The sequence below is a fragment of the Oncorhynchus keta genome, chromosome 19 (genome assembly GCF_023373465.1).
Source record: "Oncorhynchus keta strain PuntledgeMale-10-30-2019 chromosome 19, Oket_V2, whole genome shotgun sequence".
NCBI lineage: Eukaryota > Metazoa > Chordata > Actinopteri > Salmoniformes > Salmonidae > Oncorhynchus > Oncorhynchus keta.
In genome coordinates, this window is record NC_068439.1 from 79,649,196 (window position 1) to 79,673,264 (window position 24,069).

Below are 24,069 nucleotides of genomic sequence, written 5' to 3' on the forward strand. Positions count from 1 at the left end.
ACAAATGGAAATGAATAAATAAAGATGAATAATATTTAGAACATCCATAATTCAGAAGAATGATGTGGTTTATTCTGAGATGCCAGACGATGGGTCATGATGGTGCCTAAATGATGACTAAATGTTAGTAGACGTGAGACAGCAGTACTAGCAGGTACTTCCTGATAACCATGTGATTTAACAGGTACACCCTGTCACCCTCTTGAGTCTTTCTGTCATTTGTGTTTCCCAGACAGGCTCAACAAAGAGCTGTCCTGTAAATTAGAATGGTAATAACTGAACTCAACTTTGTCAGAGAATAGTCTTATTCACTGATAATACTATGGTAATAACTGAACTCAACTTTGTCAGTCTCTCTCTCTCTCTCTCATATATATATATGCATCCAGTTTTCTTAGAGCATAGTGAACCCCCCTTTGTGTTATTTAAAATGGTTTTGTTTTATGCAGAGAGCAGGAGACAAGCCATGGACAATGAACTTCCCACTGTACCAAACCTCTTATCAACAGAACGGGGATGTTGTTACGAGCTAAGTGCAAACCCCACACCTCTCATAGAAACACCCTGGTCAGATAGGAACCACATTAAACCCAAGATGGCGAGGGAGAGCGACAGGCAGTCCCCTGTACCTCTCTGGGTTAAATGGATGAAATGCAGAAGACATGACTGTCCTTGTGTCCCCCTTTTCCTCTTGACAAGGCCTGGCACAAAGAGGATATATTTGAATATGTGATTCATATCTATGTAAAACTAGACTCTCTCCATCCCTGTGATACAATGCATTGCAGACAAAAGGTCCTTTCTTTCATGCTTTAACTGAATCTCCTATGGAGGAGTCTTCTGAAACAGACAGAATATAGTCTGGGACAGGTATAATTTAGCCTGGCTATAAAACAGACAGAATATATTCTGGGACAGGTATAATTTAGCCTGGCTATAAAACAGACAGAATATAGTCTGGGACAGGTATAATTTAGCCTGGCTATAAAACAGACAGAATATAGTCTGGGACAGGTAGAATTTAGCCTGGCTATAAAACAGACAGAATATAGTTTGGGACAGGTATAATTTAGCCTGGCTATAAAACAGACAGAATATAGTCTGGGACAGGTATAATTTAGCCTGGCTATAAAACAGACAGAATATAGTCTGGGACAGGTATAATTTAGCCTGGCTATAAAACAGACAGAATATAGTCTGGGACAGGTATAATTTAGCCTGGCTATAAAACAGACAGAACATAGTCTGGGACAGGTATAATTTAGCCTGGCTATAAAACAGACAGAATATAGTCTGGGACAGGTATAATTTAGCCTGGCTATAAAACAGACAGAATATAGTCTGGGACAGGTATAATTTAGCCTGGCTATAAAACAGACAGAATATAGTCTGGGACAGGTAGAATTTAGCCTGGCTATAAAACAGACAGAATATAGTCTGGGAGAACAGACTATATATAGTCTGGGAGAACAGACTAAGAACAGTATCTATAGTGACTAAGAACAGTATCTATAGTGACTAAGAACAGTATCTATAGTGACTAAGAACAGTATCTATAGTGACTAAGAACAGTATATATATTGACTAAGAACAGTATATATATTGACTAAGAACAGTATATATAGTGACTAAGAACAGTATATATAGTGACTAAGAACAGTATATATAGTGACTAAGAACAGTATATATAGTGACTAAGAACAGTATATATAGTGACTAAGAACAGTATCTATAGTGACTAAGAACAGTATATATAGTGACTAAGAACAGTATATATAGTGACTAAGAACAGTATATATAGTGACTAAGAACAGTATCTATAGTGACTAAGAACAGTATATATAGTGACTAAGAACAGTATATATAGTGACTAAGAACAGTATATCTATAGTGACTAAGAACCGTATATATAGTGACTAAGAACAGTATATATAGTGACTAAGAACAGTATCTATAGTGACTAAGAACAGTATCTATAGTGACTAAGAACAGTATCTATAGTGACTAAGAACAGTATATATAGTGACTAAGAACAGTATCTATAGTGAAAACAAGAGTATCTATAGTGAAAACAAGAGTATCTATAGTGAAAACAAGAGTATCTATAGTGAATTGGCAAAGATGGCATCTCGTGTGTAACCACATTCATATTTCAGCCCACACACCATCCGGACACAAACATGTTGATCGCACTGTCTGTTTGGTTGCTTTGCTCGGGTTGTCAGTGAAGGACCATCTGTTAGACCAAACAATGGAGCTTATTTAGTGTAAACCAGGAATGCAAGCCTGTTCTTCTGACTATCACTCCAACCATAGGCTGTGTTATAACTATGTGCCAGACCCCTTCGCTACATTCCACAGCAAATGTGGGTAAATATGTCCTGATCGTCTAGCGTGTCTAGCAGGCAGAGTGTCTGCATGTGTCCCAAAATGGTACACTATTCCCTATGTAGTGCACTATTTCTGAACAGCTCCCTGGATAAAATGTGTGCACTATTCCCTATGTAGTGCACTATTTCTGAACAGCTCCCTGGTTGAAATGTGTGCACTACACACATAGGGAATATGGTTCCATGTGGGACGGAGACATACAGCCGGTCTGTGAATAGAATCACATCACTTCTCACAGACAGATGGGAGAAAATGCTGCAAGGCTTTTACACAGAAACAGGGTTGTTATCACCAACATCCAGGCAGCAGTGACTACAGGAGAGCAGCAGTGACTACAGGACAGCAGCAGTGACTATAGGACAGCAGCAGTGACTACAGGACAGCAGCAGTGACTACAGGACAGCAGCAGGGACTCCAGGACAGCAGCAGTGACTACAGGACAGCAGCAGTGACTACAGGACAGCAGCAGGGACTACAGGACAGCAGCAGTGACTACAGGACAGCAGCAGTGACTACAGGACAGCAGCAGTGACTACAGGACAGCAGCAGAGACTACAGGACAGCAGCAGTGACTACAGGACAGCAGCAGAGACTACAGGACAGCAGCAGAGACTACAGGACAGCAGCAGAGCAGTGACTACAGGACAGCAGCAGTGACTACAGGACAGCAGCAGTGACTACAGGACAGCAGCAGTGACTACAGGACAGCAGCAGTGACTACAGGACAGCAGCAGTGACTACAGGACAGCAGCAGTGACTATAGGACAGCAGCAGTGACTACAGGACAGCAGCAGTGACTACAGGACAGCAGCAGTGACTACAGGACAGCAGCAGTGACTACAGGACAGCAGCAGTGACTACAGGACAGCAGCAGTGACTACAGGACAGCAGCAGTGACTACAGGACAGCAGCAGTGACTATAGGACAGCAGCAGTGACTACAGGACAGCAGCAGTGACTACAGGACAGCAGCAGTGACTACAGGACAGCAGCAGTGACTACAGGACAGCAGCAGTGACTACAGGACAGCAGCAGTGACTACAGGACAGCAGCAGTGACTACAGGACAGCAGCAGACTACAGGACAGCAGCAGTGACTACAGGACAGCAGCAGGACACAGCAGTGACTACAGGACAGCAGCAGTGACTACAGGACAGCGGCAGTGACTACAGGACAGCAGCAGAGACTACAGGACAGCAGCAGAGACTACAGGACAGCAGCAGAGACTACAGGACAGCAGCAGTGACTACAGGACAGCGGCAGTGACTACAGGACAGCGGCAGTGACTACAGGACAGCAGCAGAGACTACAGGACAGCAGCAGAGACTACAGGACAGCAGCAGTGACTACAGGACAGCAGCAGTGACTACAGGACAGCAGCAGTGACTACAGGACAGCAGCAGTGACTACAGGACAGCAGCAGTGACTACAGGACAGCAGCAGTGACTACAGGACAGCAGCAGTGACTACAGGACAGCAGCAGTGACTACAGGACAGCAGCAGTGACTACAGGACAGCAGCAGAGACTACAGGACAGCAGCAGTGACTACAGGACAGCAGCAGTGACTACAGGACAGCAGCAGTGACTACAGGACAGCAGCAGTGACTACAGGACAGCAGCAGTGACTACAGGACAGCAGCAGTGACTACAGGACAGCAGCAGTGACTACAGGACAGCAGCAGTGACTACAGGACAGCAGCAGTGACTACAGGACAGCAGCAGTGACTACAGGACAGCAGCAGTGACTACAGGACAGCAGCAGTGACTACAGGACAGCAGCAGGACTCCAGGACAGCAGCAGTGACTACAGGACAGCAGCAGTGACTACAGGACAGCAGCAGTGACTACAGGACAGCAGCAGTGACTACATGAGAGCAGCAGTGACTACAGGACAGCAGCAGTGACTACAGGACAGCAGCAGTGACTACAGGACAGCAGCAGTGACTACAGGACAGCAGCAGTGACTACATGACAGCAGCAGTGACTACATGACAGCAGCAGTGACTACAGGACAGCAGCAGTGACTACAGGACAGCAGCAGTGACTACAGGACAGCAGCAGTGACTACAGGAGAGCAGCAGTGACTACAGGACAGCAGCAGTGACTACAGGACAGCAGCAGTGACTACAGGACAGCAGCAGTGACTACAGGACATCAGCAGTGACTACAGGACAGCAGCAGTGACTACAGGACAGCAGCAGTGACTACAGGACAGCAGCAGTGACTACAGGACAGCAGCAGTGACTACAGGACAGCAGCAGTGACTACAGGACAGCAGCAGTGACTACAGGACAGCAGCAGTGACTACAGGACAGCAGCAGTGACTACAGGACAGCAGCAGTGACTACAGGACAGCAGCAGTGACTACAGGACAGCAGCAGTGACTACAGGACAGCAGCAGTGACTACAGGACAGCAGCAGTGACTACAGGACAGCAGCAGTGACTACAGGACAGCAGCAGTGACTACAGGACAGCAGCAGTGACTACAGGACAGCAGCAGTGACTACAGGACAGCAGCAGTGACTACAGGACAGCAGCAGTGACTACAGGACAGCAGCAGTGACTACAGGACAGCAGCAGTGACTACAGGACAGCAGCAGTGACTACAGGACAGCAGCAGTGACTACAGGACAGCAGCAGTGACTACAGGACAGCAGCAGTGACTACAGGACAGCAGCAGTGACTACAGGACAGCAGCAGTGACTACAGGACAGCAGCAGAGACTACAGGACAGCAGCAGTGACTACAGGACAGCAGCAGTGACTACAGGACAGCAGCAGTGACTACAGGACAGCAGCAGTGACTGCAGGACAGCAGGACAGCAGCAGCAGACTACAGGACAGCAGCAGTGACTACAGGACAGCAGCAGTGACTACAGGACAGCAGCAGTGACTACAGGACAGCAGCAGAGACTACAGGACAGCAGCAGTGACTACAGGACAGCAGCAGTGACTACAGGACAGCAGCAGTGACTACAGGACAGCAGCAGTGACTGCAGGACAGCAGCAGTGACTACAGGACAGCAGCAGTGACTACAGGACAGCAGCAGAGACTACAGGACAGCAGCAGTGACTACAGGACAGCAGCAGTGACTACAGGACAGCAGCAGTGACTACAGGACAGCAGCAGTGACTACAGGACAGCAGCAGTGACTACAGGACAGCAGCAGTGACTACAGGACAGCAGCAGTGACTACAGGACAGCAGCAGTGACTACAGGACAGCAGCAGTGACTACAGGACAGCAGCAGTGACTACAGGACAGCAGCAGTGACTACAGGACAGCAGCAGTGACTACAGGACAGCAGCAGTGACTACAGGACAGCAGCAGTGACTACAGGACAGCAGCAGTGACTACAGGACAGCAGCAGTGACTACAGGACAGCAGCAGTGACTACAGGACAGCAGCAGTGACTACAGGACAGCAGCAGTGACTACAGGACAGCAGCAGTGACTACAGGACAGCAGCAGTGACTACAGGAGAGCAGCAGTGACTACAGGACAGCAGCAGTGACTACAGGACAGCAGCAGTGACTACAGGACAGCAGCAGTGACTACAGGAGAGCAGCAGTGACTACAGGACAGCAGCAGGGACTACAGGACAGCAGCAGGGACTACAGGACAGCAGCAGTGACTACAGGACAGCAGCAGTGACTACAGGACAGCAGCAGTGACTACAGGACAGCAGCAGTGACTACAGGACAGCAGCAGTGACTACAGGACAGCAGCAGTGACTACAGGACAGCAGCAGTGACTACAGGACAGCAGCAGTGACTACAGGACAGCAGCAGAGACTACAGGACAGCAGCAGTGACTACAGGACAGCAGCAGAGACTACAGGACAGCAGCAGTGACTACAGGACAGCAGCAGTGACTACAGGACAGCAGCAGAGACCAGGAGAGCAGCAGTGACTACAGGAGAGCAGCAGAGACTACAGGACAGCAGCAGTGACAGGACAGCGGCAGTGACTACAGGACAGCAGCAGTGACTACAGGACAGCAGCAGTGACTACAGGACAGCGGCAGTGACTACAGGACAGCAGCAGTGACTACAGGACAGCAGCAGTGACTACCGGACAGCAGCAGTGACTACAGGACAGCAGCAGTGACTACAGGACAGCAGCAGTGACTACAGGACAGCAGCAGTGACTACAGGACAGCAGCAGTGACTACAGGACAGCAGCAGAGACTACAGGACAGCAGCAGAGACTACAGGACAGCAGCAGAGACTACAGGAGAGCAGCAGAGACTACAGGACAGCAGCAGTGACTGCAGAAGTCAGCAGGTACATTGACTTGTTGCTGTATTTCAATGGCAGACAGACAAAAAAAAACATACAGCTCCTGGAGCTGTGTTCAATGCTCAAAAACAGTGTTGACACTATTGAGACGTATAGACTTGTTATTTATCACATTCGATTAGACCACTAGTTCTATGAGCCGATCCCAGTAAAGCGATTCTTGATGGTAAACCGTTTTCCCTTCACGGACACCGCTCCTGTGCGCTCAGCCTGATCGGACCTTTCGCACCCGAAATCTGTCGCAGACAGTAAAAAGCAATCCCATGCATAGGCTACTCAAATGATAGCCCATCATCACAGGGTACTCCGTGTGTTTTTTTTACTGAGGAAATAATCCCACATTATAAATACTGAATATACATTATCCTAATGTTGGCTATTGATGAGAGAGCGCACAAAAGAAGCGCTGGTTAGTTTACGTGAATTCCAAGTAATAAAACGGACCTGAACAATGGAAGTAGCCTATATCTGTGAAAGATTAACAAACACTTATCCTAATGTTCTTAGGCTATTAATGTAGCAGAATATCGTAACAACTTTTGTAAAACGAAGTCCATACACAATTGACTTGTCCGCGCAGCGTAAATCGGAGTGCAGAACATTGTTTCACGCGCATGGAAATATATTTTCTTAAAAGCGTGCACGTGACTACATGCTTTATGCGTCGAATCCATTCGTGTAGAGACTAATAAATACAAACAAAACGACAACATTTTGTCCTAACTTCTAATTGTTTCAATACACGTTGTGATATGTTTACAAACATCATATAAAATCCGCTATTCCGTTATTCCATTCAATGTGTTGTGCTTTTCTCCTTTATTGAATGCAACCATTGCATCCAAGCAAATGCGTTTGTTTTTTTCGGGGAAAATAATATAGCATTTTAAAGATTACTTACGATTTGAGAGGATTCTGAATGACAGTCGCCATTTTGCTGCGAAACTGTAACCCAATACTCTAAATCTCAGAGCTGTTTGGGACCCCATGAAGAAGACAACCAATAAGGTGCTCGGCGCCCCGCTCCTTAACCAATACAATAATAGCATCCAGAGATCAGGCGTGGTTTATGAGAAAACTGTCAAAAGCGTTTCATAAAGACGACGACGCTTGATACAGTAGCTAGAGGACAACTTTATATTAATCTGTGATGTTGCACACATATACAAATCATCACCGGTCACTAGTCAGTATAAATCCATTGCATAGTGTGGGTATATATCGCCCGGCGTATGAAAGAGATATTTCAGGGAGTGGCTGCATTTCCTCGCAAGGAAAATAAAAACATGGTCAGTTGTTCTACTGTGTTCCTTTGTGCCTGTCGCAAACCGACCATCTTTTATTTTCTCAACATATAAGATACTCTTCTTCCTTCAGTGGCATTTAGCAAAACAAATAGAATGGTATTAGAACAATGATATAATCATATGCAGTAGTGCAGTAAAATACAATAACATAGGGCAAATGTTGGTTTGATTGATATTATAAGAAGCATTAATCAAACATGAAGGTTTGTTAACACAATAAATTCATTACAAAGCAATGCTCTATCCATAACCTAAACCAATCACAACTTCTTTACCACTACAGACGACAGTCATCTCTGATACAATGTTACAAATGTTTCATTCATGAGAATGATGATTAAAGTTACATTTCGTTAGAGGAAACGATAGTGATTGATGGCGCAAAGCAGCCAATAGTGAAGCCGCAAAGAGGGCCACTTTTGTGAGCGATAAGCCAATGAGGGTTTAGGGGCGGGTGTTAACTTGGTCACGTGGGTGCAACGTTGTAGCAGGTAAAATGAACTTTGTGTCAAAGCTCCGATGTTCAATAATATATTTGATCAACATCGTATCCTCTAATTACTACACGAATAACCCCATTTCATTTTAAATATAGTAATGATTCATCATTCAAATTGTCTGCGTACCACGTGTCTGTATTTAAAGTGCTTTTGTTAGCATGCGAAATGGCTAGCCGAATTAGCTAACTTGCTAGCTAGCTACCAAGTACACAACACAGAAGCGAGTGACAGACTTCGTGTTGATGTTTACTGTCCGGTATTTGTGTCCATAGCAATAGCAGGGATGAAGAAAGGGAATTGGCGTGACAGGGGCAGGGACCGTAGGCGACTCGGTTACCGTTCTGACTGGCAAAGGGACAGGACACAGGAACAAAGGTAGGATGGTGACAATGTCTCTCACGACCACAGGTTGGTTGGCCCAAATTATGTGTAAACTACCTTATTCACAGCTCGTTTACTTGATCTATCAAATGCCCGGGGCGTTCTTCGGAATTACACGTATTCCTAAACTCTGTTATAATCCTGCCCGTGTGTTGTTTTACCGGTGTAATGGTGGCATTGGTCTCCAGAGTGGTGCAGCGGTCTAAGTAAGGCACTGCATCTCAGTGCTAGAGGCATCACTACAGACCCTGGTTCGATTCCAGAGCTGTTTCACAACCGGCCGTGATTGGGAGTCCCATAGGGCGGCGCACAATTGTCTCAGCGCCGTTAGAGTTAGACCGGGGTAGGCCGTCATTGTAAATAATAATTTGTTGTCAACTGACTTGCCTCTCCTCTCTGGTCCCCAGGTATGGCAGCAGTGAAGCAGGCCCCTCCTACAGAGACAGGACCCCAGAGAATAGGTCTATTTCTGATACTGCAGCCTCCTCCTCCTCTGCTCCAGGTCAGTTACACTCAGACACACCTTTCTACATGGCTGTAGAATGACTACTTATAAAATCAGTGCAGTCCAAAGTGTGTCACTGCACGTACAAGGACAATACAGACTCCGCGTCTTTATCGTCCACGTGTACCTTTGTCCTTCCATCTCCAGAGCTGCCGGGGTTCTACTTTGACGCTGAGAAGAACCGTTACTTCCGTCTGCTGCCAGGCCACAACAACTGTAACCCTCTGACCAGAGGGCTGCTGCAGGAGAGAGAGCAGGAGAAACACAGGGCCAGGATGATCACTGAGGACGAGAGGCCCAGGAAGGTACTACTACAGACGGGGAACTTTTTACCCTATCGAATAAAAAAAAATAAAAAAAGTTTTGTATCTTATAGCCGATAGATGACGTCTCTCCTTGCCTAATTGAAAACGACAGCAGCAGCTCTGAAGGGCTTTTCTAGTGTGTTTTGTTTCTCCCTCCAGAAAGCACCAAGAGCAGGCCTGAACTCAGCTCTGTTGCTGCAGAAAAGACACCTGGGTCTGCTACCTGGGAACTCTTACAGTAGGTACGGTATCAGAAGTACACACACACGTACATACGTACATACGTTATTGTGTCCCTTATGACTGTGTCCCTTATGACTGTGTCCCTTATGATTGTGTCCCTTATGACTGTGTCCCTTATGACTGTGTCCCTTATGACTGTGTCCCTTATGATTGTGTCCCTTATGACTGTGTCCCTTATGACTGTGTCCCTTATGACTGTGTCCCTTATGACTGTGTCCCTTATGACTGTGTCCCTTATGACTGTGTCCCTTATGACTGTGTCCCTTATGACTGTGTCCCTTATGACTGTGTCCCTTATGACTGTGTCCCTTATGACTGTCCCTTATGACTGTGTCCCTTATGACTGTGTCCCTTATGACTGTGTCCCTTATGATTGTGTCCCTTATGACTGTGTCCCTTATGACTGTGTCCCTTATGACTGTGTCCCTTATGATTGTGTCCCTTATGACTGTGTCCCTTATGACTGTGTCCCTTATGACTGTGTCCCTTATGATTGTGTCCCTTATGATTGTGTTGCCCAGGCTGATCCATGAGGTGAAGGTGAGTGGGATGAGACGTCACAGACTGGAGGTCCAGAGCTCTGAAAGCAGCAGTCCCAACACAGACCACTTTAGACTCATAGTGGTGAGTTACACACACGCTTTCTTTTGACTTTTAAGAATAACGTTGGCAATGGTAGACTGGTGTAAACTTCCTCCTGATTACCCTCTTCTTTTCTCTCTTACTCCTCTTCCTCTCTCCTCCCCTCACTTCTTCCTCCCCTTTCGTCCTCTCCCCTCCCCCCTCTCCTCTCTCTCTCCCTCCTCTCCTCTCTCTCTCCCTCCTCCCCTCTCTCTCTTCCCCACACTTCTTCCTCTCCATTTCCTCCTCCCTCCCCTCTTCTCCCCCCCCTCTCCTCTCTCTCCCTCCTCCCCTCTCTTCCCCACACTTCCTCCCCTCTCCTCTTCTCTTGCTCTCCCTCCTCCCCACACTTCCTCCCCTCTCCTCTTCTCTTGCTCTCCCTCCTCCCCACACTTCCTCCCCTCTCCTCTTCTCTCTCTCTCCCTCCTCACCACACTTCTTCCTCCCCATCCCCCCTCTTCTCTCTCTCTCCCTCCTCCCCTCTCTCTTCCCCACACTTCCTCCCCATTCCCCCCTCTTCTCTCTCTCCCTCCTCCCCACATTTCTTCCTCCCCCCCCCTCTCCCCTTCTCTCTCAGGGTGACTCTGCATGTGAGCGAGTGTTCACGGTTAACGACGTGTCTCACGGAGGCTGCAAGTACGGCATCATGAACTTCAGAGGCTGCAGCAGGGGCTCCCTGTCTGTCAAGATGTGTGACAACCTCTACTTTACAAATAGAAAGGTGAGAAGGAGAGAGAGGTCTGAGGATAACCTCTACCAACAGAAAGGTGACATGGATGGAGGGGAGGGTTAGGAGCTGGGGGGAGAGACTGGGAATGAAGGTTCGTTTTGGAGTTGGGCATTAGAAGCATGCTGGATGGTAGGTACCTGTGTCGTTCGACTGTTACACCTGTTCAGTACCTGTGTTGTCTGTTCAGTATCTGTGTTGTCTGTTCAGTACCTGTGTTGTCTGTTCAGTATCTGTGTTGTCTGTTCTGCCTGTTCAGTACCTGTGTTGTCTGTGCCACCTGTTCAGTACCTGTGTTGTCTGTTCCGCCTGTTCAGTACCTGTGTTGTCTGTTCTGCCTGTTCAGTACCTGTGTTGTCTGTTCCACCTGTTCAGTACCTGTGTTGTCTGTTCCACCTGTGTTGTCTGTTCTGCCTGTTCAGTACCTGTGTTGTCTGTTCCACCTGTTCAGTACCTGTGTTGTCTGTTCCGCCTGTTCAGTACCTGTGTTGTCTGTTCTGCCTGTTCAGTACCTGTGTTGTCTGTTCCACCTGTTCAGTACCTGTGTTGTCTGTTCTGTTCAGTACCTGTGTTGTCTGTGCCACCTGTTCAGTACCTGTGTTGTCTGTTCTGCCTGTTCAGTACCTGTGTTGTCTGTTCTGCCTGTTCAGTACCTGTGTTGTCTGTTCCACCTGTTCAGTACCTGTGTTGTCTGTTCCACCTGTGTTGTCTGTTCTGCCTGTTCAGTATCTGTGTTGTCTGTTCCACCTGTGTTGTCTGTTCTGCCTGTTCAGTACCTGTGTTGTCTGTTCCGCCTGTTCAGTACCTGTGTTGTCTGTTCCACCTGTTCAGTACCTGTGTTGTCTGTTCCGCCTGTTCAGTACCTGTGTTGTCTGTTCTGCCTGTTCAGTACCTGTGTTGTCTGTTCCACCTGTTCAGTACCTGTGTTGTCTGTTCCACCTGTGTTGTCTGTTACACCTGTGTTGTCTGTTCTGCCTGTTCAGTACCTGTGTTGTCTGTTCCACCTGTTCAGTACCTGTGTTTCAGTACCTGTGTTGTCTGTTCTGCCTGTTCAGTACCTGTGTTGTCTGTTCTGCCTGTTCAGTACCTGTGTTGTCTGTTCTGCCTGTTCAGTACCTGTGTTGTCTGTTCTGCCTGTTCAGTACCTGTGTTGTCTGTTACACCTGTTCAGTACCTGTGTTGTCTGTTCCACCTGTGTTGTCTGTTACACCTGTGTTGTCTGTTCTGCCTGTTCAGTACCTGTGTTGTCTGTTCCACCTGTTCAGTACCTGTGCTGTCTGTTACACCTGTGTTGTCTGTTACACCTGTGTTGTCTGTTCTGCCTGTTCAGTTGTCTGTTCCACCTGTGTTGTCTGTTACACCTGTTCAGTACCTGTGTTGTCTGTTACACCTGTTCAGTACCTGTGTTGTCTGTTACACCTGTTCAGTACCTGTGTTGTCTGTTACACCTGTTCAGTACCTGTGTTGTCTGTTACACCTGTTCAGTACCTGTGTTGTCTGTTCTGCCTGTTCAGTACCTGTGTTGTCTGTTCCACCTGTTCAGTACCTGTGTTGTCTGTTCCACCTGTTCAGTACCTGTGTTATAAACATGTTGTCTGTGTTTCAGGTGAACTCTATCTGCTGGGCCTCCGTCACCCACTCTGACTCACACGTCCTGTATCCGTCTTACACAGCAGACTGTGATGCTACTCAATGTGGTTAATGACCCTGCTTCCTTAGCGGAGTTGCCAGCAACCCGGATGCTTCCGGTGTTACTAGGATACGGCTAAATCAACCTTCCTTCTCAGCTGAAAGCCGAATGTGGGAACTCCACTCTGGTGTTTATTTTTTGGCCTGCTACGTTAGAGTTCATGACCCTAGTTTGTCTCGACGGGGGTCAAAGGTCCCCTCAGGCATGTTCATATTCAGACCGTTGTCAGTAGCTGTACTTAAGAGAGTTGGGTTGGTGTTTTCTTGACTCCAGTGTTCAGCCTGTGTCTGGTGGGCATGGCAGAGACTCCTGGCTGTGTCAGTTTACTACCAGCCTCGCTCTTCAGCAACTCCAACCCAGGTAACTTTTCCATGTGCTTCTTTCAGAACATACTATACTTTTCATGACATTTTACTGTAATGTAATACTATAATGTTCATATATTTCATGCTGAGCGCATTTGTTATTTCTCTCCTTTTTTCTCCTCCTCTCTCGTCCTCCTCCTCCTCTCTCGTCCTCCTCCTCCTCCTCCTCTCTCCTCGTCCTCCTCTCTCCTCGTCCTCCTCTCTCCTCGTCCTCCTCTCTCCTCGTCCTCCTCCTCGCTCGTCCTCCTCCTCGCTCGTCCTCCTCCTCGCTCGTCCTCCTCCTCTCTCGTCCTCCTCCTCTCTCGTCCTCCTCCTCTCTCGTCCTCCTCTCTCTCCTCCTCTCTCGTCCTCCTCCTCTCTCGTCCTCGCCCTCCTCTCTCGTCCTCGCCCTCCTCTCTCGTCCTCGCCCTCCTCTCTCGTCCTCCTCTCTCGTCCTCCTCTCTCGTCCTCCTCTCTCGTCCTCCTCTCTCGTCCTCCTCCTCTCTCGTCCTCCTCTCTCGTCCTCCTCCTCTCTCGTCCTCCTCTCTCGTCCTCCTCCTCTCTCCTCCTCCTTCTCCTCCTCTCTCCTCCTCCTTCTCCTCCTCTCTCCTCCTCCTCTCTTCTCGTCCTCCTCCTCTCTCGTCCTCCTCTTCTCTCCTCCTCTCCTCCTCTCTCAACCTCCTCTCTCGTCCTCACCCTCCTCTCTCGTCGTCCTCCTCTCTCCTCCTCCTCCTCTCTCCTCCTCTCTCCTCGTCCTCCTCTCTCCTCGTCCTCCTCTCTCCTCGTCCTCCTCTCTCCTCGTCCTCCTCTCTCGTCCTCCTCCTCGCTCGTCCTCCTCCTCGCTCGTCCTCCTCCTCGCTCGTCCTCCTCCTCGCTCGTCCTCCTCCTCGCTCGTCCTCCTCCTCGCTCGTCCTCCTCCTCTCTCGTCCTCCTCCTCTCTCTCGTCCTCCTCTCTCTCGTCCTCCTCCTCTCTCTCGTCCTCCTCCTCTCTCGTCCTCCTCCTCTCTCTCCTCCTCCTCTCTCGTCCTCCTCCTCTCTCCTCCTCCTCCTCCTCTCTCCTCCTCCTCCTCTCTTCTCCTCCTCCTCCTCTCTTCTCGTCCTCCTCTCTCTCCTCCTCCTCCAGACCAGCCGGGGATGCTGTGTAGTTTTAAGATCTCTACAGCCTGGTCCTGTGCCTGGTGTCTCAACCCTCAGGCTGACAAAACATTTAGCACGGGTGAGTTGGAGGCCTCCCATCATCTTTACCAATTGATTAGCATTTTACACTACAATGTTAGTGATACAGGAGCAAGCAACAGCATTTTATACAATGTTCCAGACATGAAACCTCTCACTGAGACTTGCCTGTTCATTAATAATAACAGATCATTAAATGACAATAGCATTCTGTTCTACACACACACACACACACACACACACACACACACACACACACACACACACACACACACACACACTGGTTGCAGGTTAGAATTTTGAAAAGCACAATTTTAGTGACCGTTTCCCCGTCTGTCTCCTGTGGCCGTCTCCCCGTCTGTCTCCTGTGGCCGTCTCCCCGTCTGTCTCCTGTGGCCGTTTCCCCGTCTGTCTCCTGTGGCCGTTTCCCCGTCTGTCTCCTGTCTCCCCGTCTGTCTCCTGTCTCCCCGTCTGTCTCCTGTCTCCCCGTCTGTCTCCTGTGGCCGTTTCCCCGTCTGTCTCCTGTGGCCGTTTCCCCGTCTGTCTCCTGTGGCCGTTTCCCTGTCTGTCTCCTGTGGTCGTTTCCCCGTCTGTCTCCTGTGGCCGTTTCCCCGTCTGTCTCCTGTGGCCGTTTCCTCGTCTGTCTCCTGTGGCCGTTTCCCCGTCTGTCTCCCGTGGCCGTTTCCCCGTCTGTCTCCCGTGGTCGTTTCCCCGTCTGTCTCCCGTGGTCGTTTCCCCGTCTGTCTCCCGTGGTCGTTTCCCCGTCTGTCTCCCGTGGTCGTTTCCCCGTCTGTCTCCCGTGGTCGTTTCCCCGTCTGTCTCCCGTGGTCGTTTCCCCGTCTGTCTCCCGTGGTCGTTTCCCCGTCTGTCTCCCGTGGTCGTTTCCCCGTCTGTCTCCCGTGGCCGTTTCCCCGTCTGTCTCCCGTGGTCGTTTCCCCGTCTGTCTCCCGTGGTCGTTTCCCCGTCTGTCTCCCGTGGTCGTTTCCCCGTCTGTCTCCCGTGGTCGTTTCCCCGTCTGTCTCCCGTGGTCGTTTCCCCGTCTGTCTCCCGTGGTCGTTTCCCCGTCTGTCTCCCGTGGCCGTTTCCCCGTCTGTCTCCCGTGGTCGTTTCCCCGTCTGTCTCCCGTGGTCGTTTCCCCGTCTGTCTCCTGTCTCCCCGTCTGTCTCCTGTGGTCGTTTCCCCGGCTGTCTCCCGTGGCCGTTTCCCCGTCTGTCTCCCGTGGTCGTTTCCCCGTCTGTCTCCCGTGGTCGTTTCCCCGTCTGTCTCCTGTCTCCCCGTCTGTCTCCTGTGGTCGTTTCCCCGTCTGTCTCCCGTGGTCGTTTCCCCGTCTGTCTCCCGTGGACGTTTCCCCGTCTGTCTCCCGTGGACGTTTCCCCGTCTGTCTCCCGTGGTCGTTTCCCCGTCTGTCTCCTGTCTCCCCGTCTGTCTCCCGTGGTCGTTTCCCCGTCTGTCTCCCGTGGTCGTTTCCCCGTCTGTCTCCCGTGGTCGTTTCCCCGTCTGTCTCCTGTCTCCCCGTCTGTCTCCTGTGGCCGTTTCCCCGTCTGTCTCCTGTGGCCGTTTCCCCGTCTGTCTCCCGTGGTCGTTTCCCCGTCTGTCTCCTGTGGTCTTTGTGTTCGTCTGTTACCAGGTCTGTCTCGCAGGGTGATAGTGACGGACGCAGTGACGGGCAGGAGACAGACCTATGGCATCGGCAGTGATGTGCTGGCACAGCAGTTTGCCCTCAGGGTGAGTTAGTGGTACCAAGGCATTCACTTAGACTCATTGTCACAAAAAGTGTAACCAACACTGGTGAGAAGCTGGTGTTTCTGAAGTGTGTGTGTGTGTGTGTGTGTGTGTGTGTGTGTGTGATGAACAGATGGAGGGGCGCTTCTCAAACTTCTTTATTATTGACTTTCAGAGTTTATAACAGGCCTTTCCCCCTCCCCTCCCTCATTCCCCTCCCTCATTCCCCTCGCCCTCCCTCATTCCCCTCGCCCTCCCTCATTCCCCTCGCCCTCCCTCATTCCCCTCGCCCTCGCCCCTGCCTCATTCCCCTCGCCCCTCCCTCATTCCCCTCGCCCTCCCTCATTCCCCTCGCCCTCCCTCATTCCCCTCCTTTATACCCCTCCCTCTCCCTCATTCCCCTCTCCCTCCCTCATTCCCCTCGCCCTCATTCCCCTCCTTTATACCCCTCCCTCTCCCTCATTCCCCTCGCCCCTGCCTCATTCCCCTCGCCCTTGCCTCATTCCCCTCGCCCTCCCTCATTCCCCTCGCCCTCCCTCATTCCCCTCACCCTCCCTCTTTCCCCTCCTTTATACCCCTCCCTCATTCCCCTCCCCCCTGCCTCATTCCCCTCGCCCCTGCCTCATTCCCCTCGCCCCTGCCTCATTCCCCTCGCCCCTGCCTCATTCCCCTCGCCCCTGCCTCATTTCCCTCGCCCTTGCCTCATTCCCCTCGCCCTCCCTCATTCCCCTCCTTTATACCCCTCCCTCATACCCCTCCCTTATACCCCTCCCCTCCCTTATACCCCTCCCCTCCCTCTCCCTCATTCCCCTCCCTCTCCCTCATTCCCCTCCCTCTCCCTCATTCCCCTCCCTCTCCCTCATTCCCCCCCCTCTCCCTCATTCCCCTCTCTCCCTCATTCCCCTCTCTCCCTCATTCCCCTCTCTCCCTCATTCCCCACTCTCCCTCATTCCCCTCTCTCCCTCATTCCCCTCTCCCCTCATTTCCCCTCTCCCTCCCTCTTTCCCCTCTCCCTCTCTCATTCCCCTCTCCCTCTCTCATTCCCCTCTCCCTCTCTCATTCCCCTCTCCCTCCCTCATTCCCCTCTCCCTCCCTCATTCCCCTCTCCCTCTCTCATTCCCCTCTCCCTCTCTCATTCCCCTCTCCCTCTCTCATTCCCCCTCCCCCTCTCATTCCCCTCGCCCCTGCCTCATTCCCCTCGCCCCTGCCTCATTCCCCTCGCCCCTGCCTCATTGCCCTCGCCCTCCCTCATTCCCCTCCCTCATACCCCTCCCTCATACCCCTCCCTTATACCCCTCCCCTGCCTCATTCCCCTCTCTCTCCCTCATTTCCCCTCTCCCTCCCTCATTCCCCTCTCCCATCCCCCTCTCCCTCTCTCATCCCCCTCTCCCTCTCTCATCCCCCTCTCCCTCTCTCATCCCCCTCTCCCTCTCTCATTCCCCTCTCCCTCTCTCATTCCCCTCTCCCTCTCTCATTCCCCTCTACCTCCCTCATTTCCCTCTTCCTCCCTCTTTCCCCTCTCCCTCTCTCATTCCCCTCTCCCCGCATCATTCCCCTCTCCCCTGCCTCATTCCCCTCTCCCCTGCCTCATTCCCCTCGCCCCTGCCTCATTCCCCTCGCCCCTGCCTCATTCCCCTCCTTTATACCCCTCCCTCATACCCCTCTCATTCCCCCTCCCCCTCTCATTCCCCTCTCTCATTCCCCTCTCTCATTCCCCTCTCTCATTTCCCTCTCCCTCTCTCATTTCCCTCATTTCCCTCTCCCTCTCTCATTTCCCTCTCCCTCTCTCATTCCCCTCTCCCTCTCTCATTTCCCTCTCTCATTCCCCTCTCCCTCTCTCATTTCCCTCTCTCATTCCCCTGTCTCCCTCATTCCCCTCTCCCTCTCTCATTCCCCTCTCCCTCTCTCATTTCCCTCTCTCATTCCCCTCTCCCTCTCTCACTTCCCTCTCTCATTCCCCTGTCTCCCTCTCTCACTTCCCTCTCTCATTCCCCTGTCTCCCTCTCTCATTCCCCTGTCTCCCTCTCTCATTCCCCTGTCTCCCTCTCTCATTCCCCTCTCCCTCCATCCAGGCTCCGGTCTTGTTTAATGGCTGCAGGTCAGGAGAGATCTTCAGTATCGACCTGCGTCAGAGAGGCAGACGGGACCACAGCTGGAAGGCCTGCAGGTTCTCCCAGGACTCTGCTATCACCTCCGTACGAATACTACAGGATGAGAACTACCTACTGGCTGCGGACATGATTGGAGAGGTGGGACAGACAGATACACTGGGACAGGCCACACACACACATGGACACACACACGGACACACACACACACACGTGGTAAAGTTCGCCTTCTCCAACTCTGTTTTACCTGTGTGTTGATATGTGTCACTGCAGATCAAGCTGTGGGATGTACGAGTAACAAAACCAGTGCGGAAGTACGAGGGTCATCATAACCAACACGCCTACTTACCCCTCCACGTCAACGAAGCTGAGGGACTGCTGATGGCTGGTAGGTTACAGGGCCTTACTGCTGATGGCTGGTAGGTTACAGGGCCTTACTGCTGATGGCTGGTAGGTTACAGGGCCTTACTGCTGGTAGGTTACTACTTTTTGATAACTTCAAGTTAGTGCAATCCCTTCCTAAGTTGAAGTCTCTCTGGATACTTGAAGACAAAGACACTCAACTTGTACTGCACTGCCTCGGACGACAGATGATTGGTTAAAGGAAATGGATAATAAAACGAGTTAGATTTCAGTGCAGCCTTGGATGTTATTGATCATAAATTGTCATTGAAGAAATTCACTTGCTTATGGCTTTACATCACCTGATTGGAGAATTATTTATCCAACGGAAGCTTCTCTAACAACAGATATGTACAGTGCGGTGTCCCTCAGGGCAGTTGCCTTGGGCCGTTACTCTACTCTATTTTTTTTTACAAATGATTTGCCACTGGTCTTACACAAAGGTACAATGACTATGTATGCAGATGATTCCACACTTTACACGTCAGCACCCAACGCCAGTTAGCTCAATATTACTCACCAATCATGCAATCATTGGACGAACTAATATAATAATAATATATGCCATTTAGCGGACGCTTTTATCCAAAGCGACTTACAGTCATGTGTGCATACATTCTACGTATGGGTGGTCCCGGGAATTGAACCCACTACCCTGGCGTTACAAGCGCCATGCTCTACCAAATGAGCTACAGAAGGACCACTAGACTAGAGGTAAGATCACGAATATCCTACCAACTGGACATCAAAAAACTGTAATATCCTATGTTTCACGGAATCGCGGCTGAATGACGACATGGATATTCAGCTAGCGGGATACACGCTGCACCGGTAGGATAGAACGGCACACTCCGGTAAGACGAGGTGGGGGGCGCGCGCGATCTGTGCATATTTGTAAACAACAGCTGGTGCACGAAATCTAAGGAAGTCTCTAGATTTTGCTCGCCTGAAGTTGAGTATATTGTGATAAACTGCAGGCCACACTACTTGCCTAGAGAGTTTTCAGCTATACTTTTCGTGGCTGTTTATTTACCTCCACAGACAGATGCTGGCACTAAGACCGCACTCAGTCAGCTGTATAAGGAAATAAGCAAACCGGAAACCACTCACCCAGAGGGGGCGCTCCTAGTGGCCTGAGACTTTAATGCAGGGAAACTTAAATCAGTTCTACCAAATCTCTATCAACATGTTAAATGTGCAACCAGAGGGAAACAAATCTCGATCACCTGTACTCCACACACAGAGACGCGTACAAAGCTCTCCCTCGCCCTCCATTTGGTAAATCCGACCACAACTCTATCCTCCTGATTCCTGCTTACAAGCAAAAATTAAAGCAGGAAGCACCAGTGACTCGATCAATAAAAAAGTGGTCAGATGAAGCAGAAGCTAAACTACAGGACTGTTTTGCTAGTATGGACTGGAACATGTTCCGGGATTCTAGTACACCACATCAGTCACTGGCTTTATCAATAAGTGCATTGAGGACGTCGTCCCTACAGTGACTGTACGTACATTTCCCAACCAGAAGCCATGGATTACAGGCAACATTTGCACTGAGCTAAAGGGAAGAGCTGCCACTTTCAAAGTGCGGGACTCTAATCCGGAAGCTTTCAAGAAATCCTGCTATGCCCTCCGACGAACCATCAAACAGGCAAAGCGTCAATACAGGGCTAAGATTGAATCGTACTACACCGGCTCCGACACTCGTCTTATGTGGCAGGGCATGCAAACTATTAGACTACAAAGGGAAGCACAGCCGCGAGCTGCCCAGTGACATGAGCCTACCAGACAAGCTAAATCACTTCTATGCTCGCTTCGAGGCAAGCAACAAGCATGCATGAGAGCATCAGCTGTTCCAGACGACTGTGGGATCACATTCTCCGTAGCCGACCTTTAAACAGGTCAACATTCACAAGGCTGCGGGGCCAGACAGATTACCAGGACGTGTGCTCCGGTCATGTGCTGAACAACTGGCAAGTGTCTTCACTGACATTTTCAACATGTCCCTGATTGAGTCTGTAATACCAACATGCTTCAAGCAGACCACCATTGTCCCTGTGCCCAAGAACACAAAGGCAACCCAATTTGCATACCGCCTTAACAGATCCACAGATGATGCAATCTCTATTGCACTCCCTTTCCCAACTGGACAAAAGGAACACCTATGTGAGAATGCTATTCATTGACTACAGCTCAGCGTTCAACACCATAATACCCTCAAATCTCATCACTAAGCTAAGGATCCTGGGACTAAACGCCTCCCTCTGCAACTGGATCCTAGACTTCCTGACAGGCCGCCCCCAGGTGGTGAGGGTAGGTAGCAACACATCTGCCACGCTGATCCTTAACACTGGAGCTCCCCATGGTTGCGTGCTCAGTCCCCTCCTGTTCACTCACGACTGCAACTCCATAATTTTCCCGGCATCAACAGCATGCAATGCCACCAGGGGTCTCCAAGTCCAAAAGGAATTCTCAGCACAAATAGAACCTCAAAGAATACCAAATAGAACCACATAGAATGCAAAATAGAACCCCATAGAATGCCAAATAGAACCCCATAGAATGCCAAATAGAACCCCATAGAATGCCAAATAGAACCCCATAGAATACCAAATAGAACCCCATAGAATACCAAATAGAACAGTATTGTAAAGAGCCATGATCGCATGGAACTCCCATCTTCAATTACTCAAGCAAAGAGCAAAATGACCTTTAAACAGACAGATTAAACAATATCTCATGGAACAGCAACGGACACACCTCATTTTGTTGTTGTATTTTAAATGTGTGCGACTGTCGGTGTCTATCAGTGTTTTGTTACTCGTCTTTTTTAATATATTTATATTTGTGGACCCCAGGAAGAGTAGCTGATGCTTTTGCAAAAGCTAACGAGGATCCGAATAAACATTTAAGAAAAGTGCCTGCTAAATTACTGAAATGTACATGTCAAATGAAATGAGAAAAGAATGACAAGTATCTTGCCCTTTCCCATTTGTCTTCTCCAGTGGGTCAGGACTGCTACACCCGTCTGTGGTCTCTGGGGGACGGCCAGCTCCTGAGGACCATCCCATCTCCCCACCCTGCTGGAAAGGACATGATCCCCAGCGTGGTCTTCTCTTCTCAGCTTGGAGGCAACAGAGGCCTGCCTGGTCTCCTCATGGCTGTCAGGCACGATCTGTACTACTTCCCTTATAACAGTGACTACCAGGAGGGAGGAGGGGTAGTGACTGAGGCAGCCTGCTAGGGGAGGGCTTGACTGAGGCAGCCTGCTAGGGGAGGGCTTGACTGAGGCAGCCTGCTAGGGGAGGGCTTGACTGAGGCAGCCTGCTAGGGGAGGGCTTGACTGAGGCAGCCTGCTAGGGGAGGGCTTGAGTGAGGCAGCCTGCTAGCGGAGGGCTTGACTGAGGCAGCCTGCTAGGTAGGGGAGGGCTTGACTGAGGCAGCCTGCCAGGGGAGGGCTTGACTGAGGCAGCCTGCCAGGGGAGGGCTTGACTGAGGCAGCCTGCCAGGGGAGGCCTTGACTGAGGCAGCCTGCCAGGGGAGGGCTTGACTGAGGCAGCCTGCCAGGGGAGGGCTTGACTGAGGCAGCCTGCTAGGGGAGGCCTTGACTGAGGCAGCCTGCCAGGGGAGGGCTTGACTGAGGCAGCCTGCCAGGGGAGGGCTGGACTGAGGCAGCCTGCCAGGGGAGGGCTTGACTGAGGCAGCCTGCCAGGGGAGGGCTTGACTGAGGCAGCCTGCCAGGGGAGGGCTGGACTGAGGCAGCCTGCCAGGGGAGGGCTGGACTGAGGCAGCCTGCCAGGGGAGGGCTGGACTGAGGCAGCCTGCCAGGGGAGGGCTTGACTGAGGCAGCCTGCCAGGGGAGGCCTTGACTGAGGCAGCCTGCCAGGGGAGGCCTTGACTGAGGCAGCCTGCCAGGGGAGGCCTTGACTGAGGCAGCCTGCCAGGGGAGGCCTTGACTGAGGCAGCCTGCCAGGGGAGGCCTTGACTGAGGCAGCCTGCTAGGGGAGGCCTTGACTGAGGCAGCCTGCCAGGGGAGGGCTTGACTGAGGCAGCCTGCCAGGGGAGGCCTTGACTGAGGCAGCCTGCCAGGGGAGGGCTTGACTGAGGCAGCCTGCTAGGGGAGGCCTTGACTGAGGCAGCCTGCCAGGGGAGGCCTTGACTGAGGCAGCCTGCCAGGGGAGGCCTTGACTGAGGCAGCCTGCTAGGGGGGGGGCTTGACTGAGGCAGCCTGCTAGGGGGGGCTCGGCTGAGGCAGCCTGCTAGGGGAGGGCTCGACTGAGGCAGCCTGCTAGGGGAGGCCTTGACTGAACCTTTCTTTGCAAAGTAACTGGAATGAAGAAGACTCTTACTGCCTGAAGTTATCAGCCTGGAGCTTCAAGACTTCAAGTGCAGAGTTGGGTCTGACCGTAGAGCTGCGAAGTGGAGAGTTGGATCTGACCGTAGAGCTGCGAAGTGGAGAGTTGGGTCTGACCGTAGAGCTGCGAAGTGGAGAGTTGGGTCTGACCGTAGAGCTGCGAAGTGGAGAGTTGGGTCTGACCGTAGAGCTGTGAAGTGGAGAGTTGGGTCTGACCGTAGAGCTGCGAAGTGGAGAGTTAGGTCTGACCGTAGAGCTGCGAAGTGGAGAGTTGGGGCTGACCGTAGAGCGTTGGGTCTGACCGTAGAGCTGCGAAGTGGAGAGTTGGGTCTGACCGTAGAGCTGCGAAGTGGAGAGTTGGGTCTGACCATAGAGCTGCGAAGTGGAGAGTTGGGTCTGACCATAGAGCTGCGAAGTGGAGAGTTGGGTCTGACCGTAGAGCTGCGAAGTGGAGAGTTGGGTCTGACCGTAGAGCTGCGAAGTGGAGAGTTGGGTCTGACCGTAGAGCTGCGAAGTGGAGAGTTGGGTCTGACCATAGAGCTGCGAAGTGGAGAGTTGGGGCTGACCGTAGAGCGTTGGGTCTGACCGTAGAGCTGCGAAGTGGAGAGTTGGGTCTGACCATAGAGCTGCGAAGTGGAGAGTTGGGGCTCACCGTAGCGCTGCAGGTGGACTGCTGGAACATGGATCCAGGACTCTCTACTATATTTGTCTACCAGTGAACCCTGAATTATGTCCACAGAAACTGCAATTCATCAACTGCTATTATTGAAGTTGTTTTTTTTTGTCTTTATAATAATAACGGTAATTATTCATCCGAAACCGATTTCAATGATTGATGTAAAGTTTATACGATTCAAAACAATGTATTTTATCCATGGTGATTGAATGGATGGCGTGGAATTATTTAAAAATAAAAATAAAATAAAAATTGCATTGTCAACAGACCTCCACATAACCAGTCTGCTTTTTAAAATTTTAAATGATGACACACACT

The 24,069-nt window shown here is 50.7% G+C and overlaps 2 protein-coding genes and 1 long non-coding RNA gene across 32 annotated transcripts in view; 1 reads left to right on the top strand and 2 right to left on the bottom strand.

Annotated features, from left to right (window-relative positions):
- The window catches only part of LOC118375895 (zinc finger protein DPF3), a 56,443-nt gene extending 48,718 nt beyond the window's left edge, over positions 1–7,725 (bottom strand). For both annotated transcript variants that reach the window (XM_052471456.1, XM_052471455.1), the window contains exon 1: positions 7,592–7,725. In XM_052471456.1, coding sequence (XP_052327416.1) covers positions 7,592–7,623 — 32 coding nt within the window. In that variant the 5' untranslated portion in view covers positions 7,624–7,725. The remainder of the gene's footprint in view (positions 1–7,591) is intronic.
- Positions 7,726–8,376: 651 nt separating this feature from the next.
- On the top strand, positions 8,377–24,019 carry wdr21 (WD repeat domain 21). Of its 3 annotated transcripts, none has more exons than XM_052471454.1 (14): positions 8,377–8,488; positions 8,770–8,872; positions 9,286–9,380; positions 9,531–9,688; positions 9,848–9,930; positions 10,453–10,555; positions 11,130–11,273; positions 12,886–12,935; positions 13,250–13,329; positions 14,437–14,529; positions 16,117–16,214; positions 18,284–18,460; positions 18,593–18,707; positions 21,727–24,019. In XM_052471454.1, the coding sequence occupies exons 2-14, from the start codon at positions 8,781–8,783 to the stop codon at positions 21,963–21,965; spliced, it is 1,527 nt and encodes a 508-aa protein (XP_052327414.1). In that variant the 5' UTR covers positions 8,377–8,488; positions 8,770–8,780; the 3' UTR covers positions 21,966–24,019. The 3 variants fall into 3 exon arrangements, 2 of the variants coding, with proteins under 2 accessions (XP_052327414.1, XP_052327413.1); XR_008071629.1 differs by lacking the exon at positions 8,377–8,488 and having other exon boundaries at positions 8,510–8,872; positions 21,727–23,251; positions 23,318–24,019; XM_052471453.1 differs by lacking the exon at positions 8,377–8,488 and having other exon boundaries at positions 8,510–8,872.
- On the bottom strand, positions 11,292–12,872 carry LOC127909510 (uncharacterized). Of its 27 annotated transcripts, none has more exons than XR_008071647.1 (6): positions 12,623–12,872; positions 12,443–12,583; positions 12,172–12,283; positions 12,027–12,084; positions 11,846–11,874; positions 11,292–11,762 (listed from the first exon to the last, which is right to left on the bottom strand). It is a non-coding gene; the product is annotated as an uncharacterized LOC127909510 (long non-coding RNA). The 27 variants fall into 27 exon arrangements; XR_008071643.1 differs by having other exon boundaries at positions 11,846–11,979; XR_008071648.1 differs by lacking the exon at positions 11,846–11,874 and having other exon boundaries at positions 12,027–12,218; positions 12,443–12,489; positions 12,548–12,565.
- Positions 24,020–24,069: the final 50 nt, after the last annotated feature.

Coding starts and splice junctions, on each gene's coding strand:
- wdr21 (XM_052471454.1), top strand. CDS start 8,781: ATGAAGAAAGGGAATTGGCGTGACAGGGGCAGGGACCGTAGGCGACTC. Junction 10,556..11,129: donor ACCACTTTAGACTCATAGTG/GTGAGTTACACA, acceptor CTTCTCTCTCAG/GGTGACTCTGCATGTGAGCG. Junction 18,461..18,592: donor CTGCGGACATGATTGGAGAG/GTGGGACAGACA, acceptor GTGTCACTGCAG/ATCAAGCTGTGGGATGTACG.